The sequence below is a fragment of the Callospermophilus lateralis genome, chromosome 10, assembly GCF_048772815.1.
Source record: "Callospermophilus lateralis isolate mCalLat2 chromosome 10, mCalLat2.hap1, whole genome shotgun sequence".
NCBI lineage: Eukaryota > Metazoa > Chordata > Mammalia > Rodentia > Sciuridae > Callospermophilus > Callospermophilus lateralis.
The window spans coordinates 40,592,790-40,611,904 of NC_135314.1; the positions used below are offsets into that span (position 1 = coordinate 40,592,790).

The 19,115-nt window shown below is 42.1% G+C and overlaps 1 protein-coding gene across 1 annotated transcript; it reads left to right on the forward strand.

The window, feature by feature from the left end:
• The first annotated feature begins 7,314 nt into the window (after positions 1-7,314).
• On the forward strand, positions 7,315-15,818 carry Eif2b5 (eukaryotic translation initiation factor 2B subunit epsilon). Its single transcript, XM_076868401.1, has 16 exons — positions 7,315-7,549; positions 8,592-8,716; positions 9,779-9,964; positions 10,057-10,234; positions 10,324-10,404; positions 10,667-10,744; positions 11,011-11,323; positions 12,233-12,378; positions 12,602-12,743; positions 12,849-12,950; positions 13,129-13,236; positions 13,391-13,481; positions 13,767-13,890; positions 14,627-14,752; positions 15,118-15,228; positions 15,379-15,818. The coding sequence occupies exons 1-16, from the start codon at positions 7,352-7,354 to the stop codon at positions 15,436-15,438; spliced, it is 2,169 nt and encodes a 722-aa protein (XP_076724516.1). The 5' UTR covers positions 7,315-7,351; the 3' UTR covers positions 15,439-15,818.
• Positions 15,819-19,115: the final 3,297 nt, after the last annotated feature.

Here is a 19,115-nt window from a genome sequence, read left to right on the forward strand (position 1 = left end):
GCTGTAAAAAAAAAATGCACCTGTATATTAATTTATAAAAAGAACCAGAACTCAGAGTTGAACCCAAAAATTCAAATAAGGCCTTTAACATATAAAAAGATGTTTTCTCTCTCACACACACACACACACACACACACACACATACACACACACAAAAAAAAGCTGCAGCTCCCAGATTCTCAAAATATTAAACATGGGTGTTTGGATGCAGGGGCGCACACCTATAATCCCCTGCTTGGGAGGCTGAGGCAGGAGGATTGAAAATTCAAAGTCAGCCTCAGTGATTTAGTGAGGCCCTAAGCAACTTAGTAAGACCCTGTCTCAAAACATTAAAAAGGCTGGTGATACGGCTTAGTGATTGAGTGTCCCTGAGTTCAATCACTGGTACAACACAAATAAATAAATAAACATGTAATAAAATAAATATATATGAAATTACCAGGTGATACAGCAATTCTACTTATTTGGAGCAAACACCAAAGTAAGTAAAAGAAGGGATTTTAAACAAATATTTGTACACTTCTACTGAAAGGTAGAAGTGGCCCAAGTGTCCACTGACAGACAAATGGAGTATGATTCATCCTTTAAAAGGAAGGAACTTATGAAACATGCTATAACATAGATAAACCTTGAAGACATGGTGCTAAGTGAAATCAACCAGTTTCAAAAGTACAAAATTGTATGATTCCACTTACATGAGGTACATAGAGTAGTCAGACTCATAGAAAGTAGAATGGTGGTTGCTAGGAGCTGGGGAAAGGAGGGAATAGGTATATAGTGCTTAATATCTACAGAATTTCAATTTTGCCAGATGAGGAGTTCCATGGATAGATGGCAGTGATGGATATGAATGTAATCAACACTACTGAGCTGTACACTGTAAATGGTTAAGAGATAACTTTCATGTTACATATTCTTTAATCATATATTTTAAAAGAGTTTCAGTTTTTAAAGAGCCCAAAGTTCCTTCTGTTTGTCTAAACTTGATCAGACTCAGTTACTGACTAGCAACAGTCAGTCATTCATTCCCCAGATATGTATTAAGCATATGCCATATGCCTTACTCTTCAAAATACCTGGGATACAGTAGAATCAATATAATAAAAAACAATAAAAACAAATAGCCCTGATTGTCACAGAGCTTATACTCTAGACTGATTAAAATTCAAGATTCATTTTGAAATCTAAATGCAGATACAGATGGTCACCATCTGTAATGGCTTGACTTATGCATTTTTTTCTTGGTTGCTGTTGTTGTTTTATTTATGACGATATAAAAGTGATACACACTCAGAAAAACCATGCTTCGTGTTTTGATCTTCTCCCAGGGTAGGGATATGCAGTACCAAGTTTTCTTTCCTGTAATGCTGGATAGTGATAGGAAGCTGCAGTTCCCAGTCAGCCACTGGCATACAAAAGTAAACAACAGATACTCTACATTGTACTGTGGTGCCAGCATTTTTGAATATTGAATTTTGGATTTTCATATCCCATCTTGTCTAAAAAATGACTATCTGTGTATGTATATGAGATATTCAACATCTTACTATTAATAATGCTTTGTGTTAAGACAATTTTGCTCAACTGTAGAATAATATAAGTGCTCTGAGCACGTGTAAAGTAGAATAGGTTAAATTAAGATGGCCAGTAGATTAGGGATATTGCCGCAGTCTGGCTGGGCACAATTCAGGAGCCACTTGTCAAAAGAAACTAACTTTATTTTTAGAACCACACACGCCAAACAAAACAGCTCCTCAGGAAAAAACCCTCAGAGCCCAACTGCCAGCACCGGCTTCCCACAAGCCACACTCCCCAACCGCCAGCCTCCACATCTCCCACCATCCTCTACCTCTTGAGGCTGATTGGCTGGGTCACATGGACGGAGCCAAAAAGTCCCCCAATGAGCAGCTCCGTGGCCTGAAAGGGCAGGAAAACAGCCCAATGAGCATCACTGCAGAGGAGCCAATCAGCTAGATGTTGCTGGGGCCCACTGTGAGCCAATCATCAGCTAGCAGTCTGAAAGTTTGCTGGGGCCCCTTCGGCTGTGGCTTTCAACAGGATATAAGTATATATCTGACTTACTGTGTCATTAATCTTGATGGGTCTAATAGAGTATAACACCATCATCAATCAAAGAGCATCTGTGTATTAATTTACAAAAAGAACCAGAACTCAAAGTTAAACCCCAAAATACAAATAAGTCCTTTAACATATGAAAAGATGTTTTCTCACACCAAAATAAAATCAATAAATGGGCAAAAGAACTGAATAGACACTTCACAGAAGAAGAAATACGATCGATCAACAAACATGAAAAAATGTTCAACAACTCTAACAATTAGAGAAATGCAAATTAAAACTACATAGAGATTTCATCTCATTCCAGTCAGAATGGCAATTATCAAGAATACAAGTGGGGGTAGGGTTGTAGATCAGTGGTAGAGCGCTTGCCTAACACATGTGAGGCACTAGGTGTGATCCTCAGCACTGCATAAAAATAAATAAATAAAATGAAGGCATTATGTCCATCTACAACTAAAAAATATTTTTAAAAAAGAATATAAGTAACAATAAAGGTTGGCGAGGATGTGAGGGTAAAGGTACACTCGTACATTGCTGGTGGGATGCAAATTGGTGCAAACACTCTGGAAAGCAATATGGAGATTCCTCAGAAAACTTGGAACGGAACTGCCCACCATTGGACCCGGTTATCCCACTCCTCAGCATATACCCAAAGAACTTAAAATCAGCATACTATAGTGACACGGTCACATCAATGTTTATAGCAGCTCAATTCACAATAGCTAACTATGGAACCAACCTAGGTGCACTTCAACAGATGAATGGATAAAGAAAATGTGGATAAAGAAAATATACACAATGGAATATTACTCAGCCATAAAGAAGAATGAAATGATGGAATTTGCAGGTAAATGGATGGAACTAGAGACTATCATGATAGGTGAAATAAGTCAATCCCAAAAACCAAGGCCATATGTTCTCTCTGATATATGGATGCTAACTCACAATAAGTAGGGATGGGGGGGGGTAGAAGTTCACTGGATGAGACAAAGGCTAATAAAGGGAAGGGCGCGGAGATGGGAATAGGAAAGACAGTAGAATGAATCAGACATAACTTTCCTATGTTCATATATGAATACATGACCAATGAAACTCCACATCATGTACAATCACAAGAATGGGAAGTTATATTCCATATATGTATACTGTGTCAAAATACATTCTACTGTCATGTATATCTAAAAAAAAGTAAAAATTTTTTAAATACTTATTTCTTAGTTTTTTTAGGTGGACACAATATCTTTACATTTATGTGGTGCTGAGAATCGAACCCAGTGCCTCACGCATGCTAGGCGAGTACACTACCATTTGAGCCACATCCCCAGCCCTAAATTTAAAAAAAAAAAAAAAAAAAAAAAAAGACATTTTCTTTTCATCTCACTCAAAATAAGAGAAATGCACATTTAAGTTACACTCTCCCCCCGCCCCCCGCCCCTTATTGATTGGCACAAAGTCCAAATTGTTGACCAAGTACTCTACTGGTGAGGCTATGGGAAAACAGGGGCAGGCCCATGCACTGCTGAGCCTCGTATGTTCAATATGGACAGGAATAAAACCATAACTTCAAGGGGCTCCATCAGTGCCACAAGAGGCTTCCCAGTTAGTCACCTGTCCCAGGAATTGTATCCAATTTGTACTCCAAGAATGAATTCTAGAAATAAATGCAAGTTGGTAAAGATACATATAGGATGATACTTGTTATATTATTTGTAATCACAAAAATGTCAAAACTCTGAATGTTTAACAATTAAGAAATAGTTCAACAAATAATGGTCTAGCCATAGTATGGAATATTATGGATTAATTGAAAATAGCTAAGGCTGTCTACTTCCATCATATATTAAATAAATATCAAGTTGCAGACAAATATATCATCATATTAATTAACCACACACCCAACGGTGCTCTCAGGACTTTTAATACAATATCTCATTTAATTTTTGCAACAACCTTATGAGGTGAACACTATGATTATTCCATTTCAAAGATGAAAGCAAATGATGGGGAGGTAAAGTAATCTGCCCAAGGTTAACCAGTTAGGATATGACTAGGCCCTGGAACAGAACCCAAGGAGGGTGACTTTGAAGTACCAGCATAGAATCATATGGTATACTTTCTCTAAACATAACTCCAAGTTCGAATCGTTGTAGGTATACATATTTGTTTGAATGAATGTAGGAGCATGTATCTATCTATCTATCTATATAATGGGCCCCTCTGCTATGGTTATAACTCCTGGGGTTAGGTAAGGTGAGAGAAGGGAAGGGATTTTTACTTCTTTCTATAATTTGTTTATGATTGTGTATGTGTGGTTTTCCATACCTTTCAAGTAAGTTTTGAAACAAAAAATTATATATATACATATATATATATAACCTTAGGGAAATGAAAAAAAAATATCTACCAAGTTATTAATACAGATGTTCCTCAACCTAAAATGGGGTTACATCCTGATAAATCCATCATAAATTAATAACATAGTAAGTAAAAATTCCATTTAATGTACCTAAATTAGGGAATATCATAGATTACCCTAGTTTACCTTAAACATGCTCCATTAGTCTACAGTTGGGTAAAATCGCCCAACAGATTATTTTATAATAAAAGTATTGAAAAATCTCATGTAATTTATTTAATATCTGTATCCCAAAAGCACCGACAACAGAGAACTATAGAGTATCAATTGTTTATCTTTGTGATGTTGTGGCTGACTGCCAAGGGCAGCTCCCTACCACTACCCAGCATTGTTAGAGAATAAAACACATTTTGAAAGCCTGGCAAGATATCAAAATTCTAAATTCAAAGTATAGGTTCTGCTGAATGCACATCACTTGTGCACCATCCTAGATTTAAAATTCACCAAGCCAGGCTCTTGGCTGTGTACTACCTATAATACCAGCAGCTCAGGAGGCTGAGGCAGGAGGATCGAAAGTTCAGGTCCAGCCTCAGCAATTTAGCAGGGCCCTCAGCAACTAAAAGGACCTGGTCTCAAAACAAAAAAATGATAATTTTTTAAAAAAAGGACTGGGGCTGTGGCACAGTGGTAAATTGCCTCTGAGCTTACTCTTCAGTACAAACAAACAAACAAAAAATCACAATTTGAATCATGGGAAACTGGGCCCCTCTGGTATGGCTATAACTCCTGGGGTTGGGTAAGGTGAGAGAAGGGAAGGGATTTTTACTTCTTTCTATAATTTGTTTATGATTATGTATGTGTGGTCTTCCATACCTTTCAAGTAAGTTTTGAAACAAAAAATTAATTAAAGGTTGAGAGTGAGCCTCCTCCAGACTCATCTTTTACAATGAAATCCATCTAGCTGATTGGTAAGGCCTGAATTATTTACTGCTCCCACTCATGTCTTAGCAGGGGACTCACAACTTTTCAAAATCGTAGAAGCCATTTAAAAACGTCCACCATTGGATTTACTTTCCATCCCCCTGAACACCCACCCGCATCTTTGTGTCAGCATGTCCCTACAAGCACTCAAATCACTAATCCTATTTAATTTTTCTCTCTTATGCTGCCTATGAATTTGTAGGGCAGCCAAACAGTTCTTTACAACGTACATTTCATTTAATTGAAAACTTTTACTGAATTGCCATCTACTTTTCTGTCTCCAGGCAAAATTTTCCAAAATCAAATGGTTTTCATTCATTAACAATGGAAGAAATGACAGACTCCTGGGTCCCACAGGAGGGCACCTGAATACTGAGAGTCAAGTCGGAATGGCAACATGGAAATAAATCTCAGTCAAACCACAAGCGCAAAGAGGAGGTGGGAGGGAGTAACTTGTACAGAAACCTAGTAGAAGTTTATAAGCTGTGGATTTCCAGCAGTGTCCATGCAGAAAGGACAGGCGGTGTCTTGCTGGAAAATTCTTTGCTGCGAAATGACACCTAGGCTGCTGACCTTGCCTCCCCGGCTTCCCAACAGCGCGCTTCATTTACTCGCTAAAGTCACCTCTTCTTTCCCTAAAACGTGCAGCTGTCCTTCAGCATGGCGCCTGGGAAGCTTGTTGCTTCAACCTACTGGTGTTCTTGCATCCACCCCTGTTTTCGCTCTGCTTCATCCAGAGAGTAGTCTGATGGGTTGAATGAATGAAGGAAGGTAGTCTTTGTTATCCCCACATAACTTGTCAAAAAGATCATGTAATTATGAAGTCAGACTTATTGAGTTCCAGAACCAGTTCTTCCACTTACTAGCCAGTCTAAGAGTTTGAGAAATGTTTGTCGTCCTGGATTGGACTTCCAGCACTGGGAAAAAAAAAAAAAAAAAAAAGCAAGTTTTTGTTTGTTTCCAGGGATTGAACCCAAGAGCGCTTAACCACTGAGCCATATCTACCAGTCCCTTTTTATTTTTTCCTTTTGAGACAGGATCTCGCTAAGTTGCTAAAACTGACTTTGAATTTGCGATCCTCCTGCCTCAGCCTCTCGAGCGGCTGGTATTACTGGCATGTGTCACGGCGTCCGACGAAAGAATGTTTGTTGAACCAAAGAATAAGACGTCTTGAAGAGACATTTTATATTATATTAATTGTAAATGAGCTAACACTTGCACCATACCTGGCCCACAATCAGGGTGTGTAAGACTAACCACCCTCCCTCCTACACCGTGAGTTTCCTGCCAGGGGTGGGGAAAGTCACTCGGTTTCAGCTGCCCAACGTCCCATTAGGCGACTAGAATGACTGCATTACACACACAAACTCACATGATTGAACCCAGGGCGCCTTACCACTAAGCTACATCCCCAACCAGTCCTTTTTATTTTGAGACAGGTTCTCGCTAAATTGCGAGGCTGGCCTAGAACTTGCGATCCTCCTGCCTCAGTCGCTGGTATTACAGGCGGGCGCCACCATGCCCGGCGAGGACTACAATTTTTAACCTGCTCGGGCAGGGAAACTGCTGGACCACTACAAATTCCACGTGGGTCTGGCTCCTTCGTGGCGACCACAAGTCCCATCGCGCTGCAAGAACTCCAGCTAGCACGCGCACGAACAAAGGCCTACGACACTTGCAGACAGAGTCTGAAGTCCACGCGATCCCACCCGGCAGCGTTCCCACAAAGCCCCAGACGGCGGCTCTGGACGTCACGCCCCCAGCTTCAGACCTCTCACCCGAGGGTGATTACATCAGAAACATGCGCACTCCTCCCTCTGCGTCTCCTCCCACTCTTCGTTAGTCCTTCGCGTTTCCAGTGCGGATCCTTTTTGTCCCCTACTGCGTGTGGTGTCACCTTCCCTGCGGAAGTGTTGACTGTGAAGGAAGAACATGGCGGCCGCAGTGGTGGCGGCCCCCGGTGCTCCTGCCGGTCGAGCTAACAAGCGCGGCGGCAGCGGGCCAGGAGGCGGAGGCGGCGGCGGGGGAGCCAGAGCGACCGAGGAGGAACCGCCGCCGCCCCTACAAGCGGTTCTGGTGGCCGATAGCTTCAATCGCCGCTTCTTCCCTATCTCCAAGGACCAGCCTCGGGTAAGCGCCGGCACGTGAGCAGCCAGCGGACCGGGAGGTGATGGGGCTGGAGCAAGTTAACCTTTCGACTGGCTATTGAAGCATGCCCTGGAAGGTCTTGTGTTCTTCCCAATTTTCCTAAAAATTGGGTTAATCTGTTTAGAGGAAGGCAGATGTCTAAAGCTCGGTGATGGCAGGAAGGCAGATGTCTAAAGCTTGCCTGACCAAGTGAGTGACTGGCAGATGTAGGGCACTCAGGGCGGTCCTCCCAGGTTTGGGAGGAATGACGAGGAATAAATATAGAAACATTGTTTGAGGGAAACCTGCACACAGCGATGCAATGGCCCAAGGAGGAGGCTGCTTTGCCTTTTAACTTTGCATTAATACAAAAGGGATAGTACCTTCATTTGCCTCCAAAAGGGCGATGGTGTGCCTAAGAAAGAGCAGGCAGGATCTCGAGTTAGTGTATTTTTTACCTTCCAGGTTTTAATGACAACCTCCATCTGTCAAAAGGAGGACAGAATGATTTTAGGGGTTAGTTGTCATCAGTCCCTGAATTCTCGAGACAATGAGAAATTGGACTGAGCTAGTCCTGAGATCATCAGGTTAAGAAGGAACTGCACTGAGTTTTGGGGAAATCTTCCCTAACTACCCCCAAAAGATTAATGGTTGTTCATTTGTAACAAGTGATGGGGGTGGCTAGCCCATGACTTTTAGGACTCAATAAAATTTTATGGGGAAGAAGACCTTAGCAGTGGTTAGAGTTCTGGTGATGTGATTGATTTCCAGTATTGTCCTTTGCCAAAAGACCCAGCAGCTCTCTGTCTAACACTAAGCAAATAGATTCCATGCTTACCATGTCCAAATTGCAACAACTCAGATTTTGAAGCTTAGAGCATGCTATGAACGTCAGAGGTGGGAACCTGTTTATTCTTGAACTGGAAAAATAAGGCAAAACCACAGTGTTTGGGAACACTGGTAGAGGAGTGAAAATTATTGTTATGGGGTACCTAAAGGGCCCATAACAAAAGACCTCAAATATTTTTCATATCCTGCCCTGCAGGTCCTCTTGCCCCTGGCTAATGTGGCATTAATTGACTACACTCTGGAATTCCTGACTGCCACAGGTGTACAGGAAACCTTTGTCTTTTGCTGCTGGAAGGCTGCTCAAATCAAAGAACATTTACTGTAAGGCCCTGTAATTTTGCTTTCTATGCTTCACCATTTCTATCCAGTTTTTTCAGGATGGATATAACTCAGTAAGGGGAAACGAAGGGGTAAAAAAAAAAAAAGTGTCTTTTTAGGTCCTATTGTAAGGTCTAAGGTCATTTTCTTTACTTATCATGAGGTGAGCAGCTAAGCTCTGTGTCTGTCCATTTTGAGGTTCCTGTGACAAAAATAAGAATAACACTTGGGCCAACGAGTTCCCCTAGTTCCAGCTACTCAGGAGGCTGAGACAGGAGGATTGCTTGAGCCCAGGAGTTGAAGGCATCCTGGGCAATATAGTGAGATCCTCATCTCATAAAGAAAGAAAAAATATGAATGACATTTGGGCTTGGGTTTCTCTGAACCTCACTTACAAAATTTGGTCTCAGTGGTTTTTTTTTTTTTTTTTTTTTTTAAACGGCTGTAGTATGTAAATTATTAAAATAGAATCTTTGTTTTCCACTGAGTGTCCATATATCATCTGTTCTGATCCTCAAAGACAAGAATGAGTTCTCCTTCATCTTTGTATCCCTACTGCCTAGCTTAGTGCCAGGCATATAATAAGCCCTTACTATGTTCATTGAACTGGGTGTGGTGACAGACACCTGTAATCTCAGCTACTTGAAATCTTGGAAAAGAGTGGCTCTCGGAATTTATGGAAGCTTAGCAAATAAAGGGCATTAGCATGGTCAGACAGTTCCTAAATTTTGTATGGACTTCGAAGGGTAAAGGTGATGTGACAAGTATGTTTTCATAGGACTTTTATACCCTAGGTTTCAATAGGATTTTAAGTTCAAATCTATGTTTGGGGATAGGGTTCAAGGTATAGAGAAGAAATAACCACATTTCTCTAACCCATAAAACAAAACTGGTGGCACAGGATGCTGAAAGCATTAATTACAGTACATAAATCTCTTTGAAGTTGAGGACGCTGGCAGAAACCCAAAAAAGCCAGAGAGAATGAGGGTGAATGTTTAATTGAGGAAGGGGTTGGGAAGGTCCATGTGATGTTTATGGTTGATTTACTCGTTCGCTTCCCTGTAGGAAATCCAAGTGGTGCCGCCCCACATCCCTCAATGTGGTTCGAATAATTACATCAGAACTATATCGATCACTGGGAGATGTCCTGCGTGATGTTGATGCCAAGGCCTTGGTGCGCTCTGACTTTCTTCTGGTGTATGGAGATGTCATCTCAAACATCAATATTACCAGAGCCCTGGAGGAACATAGGTCAGGAAGGGAAAGTGGCAGGGACAAGTGTTAGGGGGCAACAGAACTCTAGGATTGCTCTTTTGCAGCTCTCTCCCTCCTATCCTTTATAGGTTGAGGCGGAAGCTAGAAAAAAATGTATCTGTGATGACAATGATCTTCAAGGAATCTTCTCCTAGCCACCCGACTCGTTGCCATGAGGACAATGTGGTGGTGGCTGTGGATAGTGCCACAAACCGAATTCTGCATTTCCAGAAGACCCAGGGCCTCAGGCGTTTTTCATTTCCTCTGGTGTGTGGGTATCTGGGGTCCCCAAGATGGGAAAGTGACTGGCTTCAGCAGGACAAACAGGTTAAAGGTCATATCACTTCTCCCCTCAGAGCCTGTTCCAGGGCAGTGGAGATGGAGTAGAGATTCGATATGATCTACTGGATTGTCATATCAGCATCTGCTCTCCTCAGGTGAGCTGTCAGAGCCAGAGTTACACATTTGAAGAGTAGAATTCTGAGGGTCTTTTGTCTCCTCAGAAGAATAGGGGATATTTTTTCTCTCTTTTTCTTATCTGTTGTAAAGCCAAAAGATGATGTCATCTTCTCCCCAGTGTATTGAGAGCCTCTTTGGGATTCTGGTCCATGTCCAAAATAGGTTTGATAGGTCTCTGATGGCTGGTATTTGCTTCCAGAGAATAGCACCTAACCTTAGCCCACCCTGCTTCCTCTTCAGGTGGCTCAACTCTTCACAGACAATTTTGACTACCAAACTCGAGATGATTTTGTGCGAGGCCTGTTAGTGAATGAAGAGGTGAGAAAAGTCTTCCAAAGCCTCTTTAGGAGGGTAGGAAAGAGCTTGGATTTTATCCCACTTTGGTAACTTTTGTGTTTTATTGAGGCTTAGGAGCAAGGAAAATAGCTGGGAAGCTGGGGAAAACAGACCACAAATAAAACTCTCGGGCTGTTTGGCTGTTACAGAGAGGAAGGGGGAACTGAGGATATTTAGGAAGATATTATACTTGGGGATGTTCTTCCTGTCTTTCTTGCTTAGCTGACCTCAACTTCCTTCCCATTTAGATCCTAGGGAACCAGATCCACATGCACGTAACAACTAGAGAATATGGTGCCCGGGTCTCTAACCTACACATGTACTCCGCTATCTGTGCTGATGTCATCCGGCGATGGGTCTACCCTCTTACTCCAGAAGCCAACTTCACTGACAGCACCACACACAGCTGCACTCATTCCCGACACAACATCTACCGAGGGCCTGAGGTCAGCCTGGGCCATGGCAGCATCCTGGAGGAAAATGTGCTTCTGGGTTCTGGCACTGTCATTGGCAGCAATTGCTCTATCACCAACAGTGTCATTGGCCCCGACTGCCACATTGGTGAGCACAGGTGGGGAATCAAACCAACCATCCTAGGAATAGGAACCTGGGGACCTTGTGTTTTCAGAAGCAAGGATGGACCCATGGGTTTTAGTCCTTGGGAACAAGGGCCTAGAGAGGCTAGCTTAAGAAAAAAAGGAATGAGGATTTGACAACTGATACTTTAAACTGTAACCTGTGAGCCTATTATTGGATGACTCTTCACATTCCAGAGCACCCTATAGTCACATTCAGGACCAAGTGGATAATTAACATGCAGTAATAACCTCTATTTAGTGTATTACTATTTATATATCTAAGCTTATTCAATCCTCACAAAAACCTTGAGGTAGGTATTATTTATCCTAATTTATAAACAGGCTCTAAGAAGTTGTCTTGCCCAAGGTCATAGCTAATAAGAGGCAGCACTATGGCTTGAATTCTGGGTATTCTGGTTGTAAACCCAGAGTTCTTTTTACCCTCTCATAATTAACTGGTTAGCCTCTTGGTAACTCATTGTGGCTGTAGGAAAGTGATGCTTCTAATGATACTGCCCCTTTAAAGAACAAAGTAAGATTCAAATTCTAAAATGTAAAGAGGATGCAGACTAATTTGATTCTATTTGTAGAGATGGATATGATTCTAATAAACGTCTTGAGTTTGTTCCCAGAAATCTGGAAGGTTTCCCAGTTCTTAAGCCCTGTATATAGTCTCTAGTAGTTGTGAACTTGGTAGAGAATGGTCAGGCAGAGCAATGTTCTGTTCTCAGGGTTGAGCCTAGAGAGTGACTGGATATTTCTGGTGCGTTGGTATGAGACATTAGAACTATGTGGGAACTGGGCTAGTGTCAGTAACCCTTGTCCTCCATGAAAGGCTCTGGCCTAGAGGTGAAGCCCTGAGTAACCAGGAGTCCTTTCTATCCTGAGTCAGGTGATAATGTGGTGTTGGACCAGGCCTACCTATGGCGGGGTGTTCGAGTAGCTGATGGAGCACAGATACATCAGTCTCTGCTCTGTGACAAAGCTGAGGTCAAGGAACGAGTTATTCTGAAGCCACGTTGTGTCCTCACTTCCCAGGTGAGATCTGCTCCATACTATTCACAAGCCCTGAATTGAGTGGTAGTCATACCAAGCCAAAAGAAACCTTTTTTCCACCAAAATTCAACCTGAATTGAGAGTTTAAATCCATTGGTTTCATTTACTTTCCACTTGACTTAGTCTAGAAAATAAAATAAAAATAAAAAGGTCCCTCCTAACACATTGATGGATCTGTGCTACCTATTCCTTTCTTCTCTCCTAGGTGGTAGTGGGTCCAGATATCACGCTACCTGAGGGCTCGGTGATCTCTTTGCACCCTCCAGATGCAGAAGAAGATGAGGATGATGGCCAGTTCAGTGATGATTCCGGGGCTGACCAAGAAAAGGAGAAAGTGAAGCTGAAAGGTGTGGGGCATCTGTGTACCTCTCTGCCCTGTAGAAAAGCCACTGTTCCTTTGGGAGGGATGATACTTTTGTTGGGCCTTCTCTAAACATCAATGCCTTTTTCAGGTTACAATCCAGCAGAAGTAGGAGTTGCAGGCCAGGGCTACCTCTGGAAAGCTGCAGACATGGATGTGGAGGAAGAGGAGGAACTAAGGCAGAATCTGTGGGGTAAACAAGGCCTTACACCTGCCTTCCTGCTTCTAAGTCAATATTTTGAAGGGGAATGACTACTTCAGAGTCAGATTACTTTCCATTCCTCTTTTCATGCTGATAGGAGAGATATATTGCTCTCTGACAATGGCTCTTTTCTTATTTTTCTTTTTTCCCACCCTTTCTGTGTTCTAAGGGCTCAAGATCAACATAGATGAAGAGAGTGAAACTGAAAGTGAGCGAAGTATGGATTCTGAGGAGCTGGACAGTCGGGCAGGCTCCCCTCAGCTGGATGACATCAAAGGTGAGTGACCAGGGGAGCAGAGGCTATTCTTTACCTACATCAGCTAGCTTAAGGTTCGTTCCTCCCAGAAACAATTTAGTATAAAATCAAGAGTAGGAGACTTAAAGCAAAGCATCTGGAATGATGTTGGCCTGTGAACTTTTTCTTTTTTTAGTGTTCCAGAATGAAGTCCTGGGAACATTACAGCGAGGCAAAGAAGAGAACATTTCTTGTGACAATCTAGTCCTGGAGATCAACTCTCTCAAGTAAGAGGAGCCCATCCCTTTTCTTTTCTACCCTGGGAAATTCAGGGCAGGTAGAGCTTCTCCGAAGTGTTTTTTTCCCAAATAGGAACCTTTTCTCTCACTGTCCCAAGTGGAGAAGGATGGTAGTATTTGGAGCAAGGAAAGCATTAAGTTTTAGCTTCCTTATGACCTCCCCTCCCAAAACCTTCCCCTTCCATGTTCTGACTTTCTGTCCTCTAGTTTGCTATCCTGCAGCATGCTGAAAGGGCCAGTGAAGGCCCTGTTGTCACACCAGTCTCCCCACAGGTATGCCTACAACATAAGCCTGAAGGAGGTAATGGAGGTGTTGAGCCATGTGGTCCTGGAGCTCCCCCTGCAGCAGATGGATACCCCGCTTGACCCAAACCGCTACTGTGCCCTGCTGCTTCCTGTGAGCAAAGCTTGGGGCTGGGTATAGGGATTAGGTGGAGGCACTCATCCTTACTGTGCTTGACTTTAAAGGAAGTCAAGAGTAGATGGTCTTGTGGGGTACATGCTACTTCTGGCTCCTTTCTTTTTCCTTGCCTTTGGAAACTGGTTGGGTTCTTGAGCAGCCTTGGCTGTCCAAAGTAATCAGATTGAGTTTAATGCTGGCCTTTGAGACTCGAGGACTCAGATCCTAATAGGTCCCCAAAAGGATACTCAGAAATAGACCTGGAAGCCAGCATACTGGTGTGTATCTGAACTCCCAGGTACTTAGGAAGCTGAGACAGGAGGATCATTTGAACCCAAGAGTTTGCGGCAAGCCTGGGCAACATAGCAAAACACCATCTCAGAAAACAAATGAATGAAAACCAATGATCAAAATAATAATAATAATAGACTTGAACTTTCAGACTATGAAAATTATTTAGCCAGAACAAGATCAACCTGTAGGCTGGGAATAGGTATTTTGAGGCAGCCTTTACCATCTGACCCCCTTTCACTTTTCCTGGGAAATCTATTCTTTTCTCTCTGGCTGCCAACAACTCCCAAGTCCCTTTGACATGCTTCCACAAGACCTCTATCATTTTCCTCTTGCCCTTTTGTGTCATTTAAAAAAACATGTATCAATATTGATTGTCATTGCTTTTAAAGTATAGGTGCATTCTCAAAAATATATTGTACTTCCTTTCTTTCTTTCATAGCTGCTCAAGGCTTGGAGCCCTGTTTTTAGGAACTATATAAAGCGTGCAGCTGACCATTTGGAAGTGTTGGCAGCCATCGAGGACTTCTTCCTAGAGCATGAAGCTCTTGGTACTTCCATGGCCAAGGTGAATACCACCTAGAGCTCCATGCTTCTCTATCTGCTTTGAAAGAGACCTTGGTGACCAACATGGAGTTTGTCCCTAGTATCCAGCTCATTGCTACATCAGTACTGCTTAACGACAGGCTAATTCTAGTAAGGCAACTATTGGGGGGTTAACCTGGGAATGTGTAGAGCACTGTCCAACAATAATTTCAGAACTTATCCTGCCCCAGCATCAGAGCAAACAGTTCACTCTTATTTGTTTAGAGGAGGCTGCTCAGTGTGTGGAAGGTAGAGCTGTTAAGATTATGCCTCCTCTCCCTCTGTTACCCACTTTATCATGCTGGACCCTGCAAAGCCCCTGAGATCCCTTTTGCTGGCCTTCTGCAGGTACTGATGGCTTTCTACCAGCTGGAGATCCTGGCTGAGGAAACAATCCTGACCTGGTTCAGCAAAAAGGACGTAACTGACAAGGGCCGACAGTTGCGCAGGAATCAGCAGGTGAGTCAGTCTTCCCTCTGGCCAAGGTGGTTCCCAGGTCTTTGGCCTTAGTGTCCAGAGACTCTGGCTGTTAGGAGCTGTTTATCCACCAAGAGAAATGAGAGGGCACTTGGCTGTCCCCCAGTAACTCTTCCTTCTGCTTCCTTACAGCTGCAGAGGTTCATCCAGTGGCTGAAAGAGGCAGAAGAAGAGTCATCTGAAGATGACTGAAGTTACACTGCCCATTCTTGTGGTATGATTGATTGCCCTCCTGACTCCTGGATCAGGACAAGTGAGGAGCTACCTGCAGAAGGATGAGAGGACCTACTCCAGGCTGAGAATTAAAGGAGCAGAGGCTGAACTACAGTATTCTTCCCATCGCCAGCAACCATGTGCCTCTCATCCTGATTGGAGAGTTGGAATGAGGGAAGTTGGGCTGAAACAAAGTCTCTGCCTTGGGAGGAGCTAGGCAGGCCCTACAGTTGGAGGAAGGCCAGAGGAACAGCTTTTTGCTCTGGCTTTCCCTCAGGGAACAGTGGAGAGCAGCTGGTCCTTTCTGCTGCTTGTATTTGTTAATATTAAAAAAGAAAGGTGTATTTGTTTTCTCTCCAGATCTGACCAATCAGCCATTGATTTACATGATCAGCCTTTCCCTACACCTGGGGGAAGGAAGAGAGGGTATTGTGGCCACTAGGTGGTACTATGTCTTACTAATTAACCGTTCTCTTGGCTCTTGGGTAGTAGAGGGCTGAGCTTATCCAGCTTCTGTGGACCAGTCTGTGGTTCTGGAGTGGTGTGCCTGAGCTGATTTTTCTTACCAGTTCTGGTCCATATTAAGCCAGGCATATATGTAAAGCCCATTACCTCTTGCCAGTCCCTCTCACATGTCTTTTCCATTTGACCCAGTACTAGTCATATCAGGGAAGTTGGACCACTCTTTGTCTTAAAGATAAGAAAATCTGCTCAGGGTCTCATGAATTCCAGGTAAAGTTACGAACTTGAACCTCATAAACGAAAACTCTTTCTGCCTCAGTATCTTATCTTTCAGTGATAGGGAAACTGCCTCCAGAAGCAAATAAAACCCAAAGCCAGTAATGAACACCCTAAGAATGCAGGAAAGTCCTGTGAAATGTGCTTTCCCTTATTTCTGAGAGACTTTAATGTGTGACAGGCATTTACTAAATATTCTTTATGGGTCGTTTCATTTAACCCTCATGTCAGCCCTGTGAAGTAGATCTTGCTTCATTTTCAGAAGGGGAACCCAGAGAGGTACTCAGAGACGTCCTGTGAGTTGTTATTGATAGAGCCAGGATTTGATATTGAACCCTAGAGCTGGAATTTGGCATTTTACTATAATTTTTTAACCTCAGCAGTGAGACATGCCCTCTCTCTCCTTTGTGAGGTCTTTCTTATTTGTTTGTTTCTTTCTTTCTTTGTGTGTGTGTGTGTGTGTGTGTGTGTGTGTATGTGTGCTGGGGATTGAACCCAGGGACTTGTGCATGGTAGGCAAGCACTCTGCCACTGAGGTATATCCCCAGCCCTTTTTGTATTTTGAGACAGGCTGACCTTGAACTCAGTGATCCTGCTGCCTCAGCCTCTCAAATGGCTAGGATTACAGGTTTAAGCCACCTTGCCCAGTTCCTTTGTGAACTCTTTGTTGCCTTTATATAGAGTGAGTTAGTGCTTTCCTCTATTGATACTTAGTGTGGCAAATGTCACTGGTAACAAGGGACCCCCTGGCATGGAAGTCATAGATAAAATGAGTGTCTTTCTTCATTTCAGTGAAGTGGAAAGGAAAAAGCTCAGAAAGAAGATAGCGAACTCTCCTTGGGGTAAAGACATTTCCGAAGAGGAAAAAATAGACTGTCCAAGCAATGACTTAATTTTTTCTTAGTAAATCTCTGTTTCAGTCTTATCAGGTACAGAATCTAGTACCTAGACAGCATATGAAGGTTATTACCTGGACCTAAGACACTTAAATACAGGTAACTGTAAGGTATCTCTGATCTGTACCAGATTGATGATGGAAGTCAGAAGTGATTTATAAAACTTTTTTACAAAGGAGAGATGTCTTCTAATTGGGATATTTAGGGAAAACTACCAACTTGTGATGCTGAGATTGGCCTAACAAATAGAAAAGGTTAGAAAGGCACATTCAAAGTAAAACAAAATGAAAATTAAATAATATCTTTTGCTTCCTCCCAACAATCTCTTTCAAATGTTAGTAAAGGAATTCTTTTTCCAGGCACAGTGGCACATGCCTGTAATCCCAGCTACTCAAGAGGCTAAAACAGGATGGTCACAAGTTCAAGGCCATTTTAGGCAAACTTTGTGAGGCTGTCTAAAAAAATTTTAAAAGCTGAAGATGTAACTCAGTGGTAAAAGTCCCTGGGTTCACTTGCAATACTGAAAATTTTTAAAATTCTTTTAAAAAGGCACTTGAGGCAGGCACAGTGGCACCACTTGTAATCCCAGTAGCTTGTAGGCTGAGGCAGGAGGATTGCAAGTTCAAAGCCAGCCTCAGCAACTTAACAAGGCATTAAGCAACTCAGTGAGATACTGTCTCTAAATAAAATACAAAATAGGGCTGGGGGCAGAGCTGGGGCTGTAGTTCAGTGGTAGGGCACTTGCCTAGCAAGTGTGAGACACTGGGTTCAATTCTCAGCACTGCATATAAATAAATGAACAAAAAAAAGGCCCATCAAGATCTAAAAACTATTTTTAAAAAAGATTAGGTCTGGGGATATGGTTCAGCTAAATGCCCCTGAGTTCAATCCCCCGTATCTCCGATCCTCCCCACAAGAAAACAAGGCACTTGATTCAGTGATATGAAAAACAGGAGATGACAATGAATAAGAAACACCAATATTTTGAAAAATCAAAGAGTGAAAGGTAACTTAGCAGAACACAATGAGTTTGATTCTACCTGCTGTATAAGAAAAATTTAACCCCTATCCTCACTTCATTGGATTCAAATCCAGGTGATTTTCTTTGCAAGAAATGAGATATTCAACTTCTGGAGAAATGATAGGAAGGAAATTATCAGAGATATACTTAAGAAGACCATGAATTTCCAGGCAAACAGGGCCCCCAAGTGCCCTGTATAATGAATGAAGAGTCCTGTGAAATTTCAAGACACTGGAGAGAACCATCAGAGCCTCAGATCTTAGTAGTAGGCATGGTGGGGATGGAGGTGAGTTATTAGGTTGAACGTGAAGAGAAAAAAACGGAATACTGTCCTTTTTTGTTGTTTCCTTGACAGAAAAAAAAAAAAAAAAAACCTCCCTGTTTTATCAAAACCCCACATTAAAACCCATCAGTTAATAGGTCATTTATGTCGAGCTTCCAGTCAGATTTTCAGCATCTCACCCTTAAGTGTGAATAGAATTCAAGCCAAGGTCCATCAAATATTTGAGAAAGCTTCAAAAATGAAAGAGACCAAAACCAGCAAATAGAAATTTTGAAACCAAGAAAAAAATGGCAAAGTTGGATACTTTTGAAACTTCAGAGAGGGAAAAGCTACAATTATACAATTATAAAAACTCAAGGAAGATACTGTGTCTACAAAGGAAGTGCTGTTAAAAGGAAGAACTGGAGAATAAGAGTTTTAGAACTGTAAAAATAAACAAGTTGTGTCCTGTTCAGAGTTGGAGGACTAGAGAACCAAATTCTAGGGAGATACTTCATTGCATTTCCATCCTTAGATAGGTTTGGATTTCAAATTGTGAATATTTTACCTATCCAATAAAAACATACATGTTTAAGTATATATTGACATTGGATAAGTAAAATCCAATATAATGGATGGCTAATGTTTGGAAGGGTTATAAATAATGTTAAGAAAATTTTGCAAAAAGGTGGAATCATTTAAAAATGAAATGGTACTACAGGAGAAAAGGTTAAGAAAA

Bases quoted from the DNA above. Each gene is read 5' to 3' on its own strand.
- Eif2b5 (XM_076868401.1), top strand. From the start codon at position 7,352: ATGGCGGCCGCAGTGGTGGCGGCCCCCGGTGCTCCTGCCGGTCGAGCT. The intron at 9,965-10,056 runs GTCAGGAAGGGA...TATCCTTTATAG, and splicing joins AGAGCCCTGGAGGAACATAG to GTTGAGGCGGAAGCTAGAAA. The intron at 12,744-12,848 runs GTGTGGGGCATC...TGCCTTTTTCAG, and splicing joins GGAGAAAGTGAAGCTGAAAG to GTTACAATCCAGCAGAAGTA.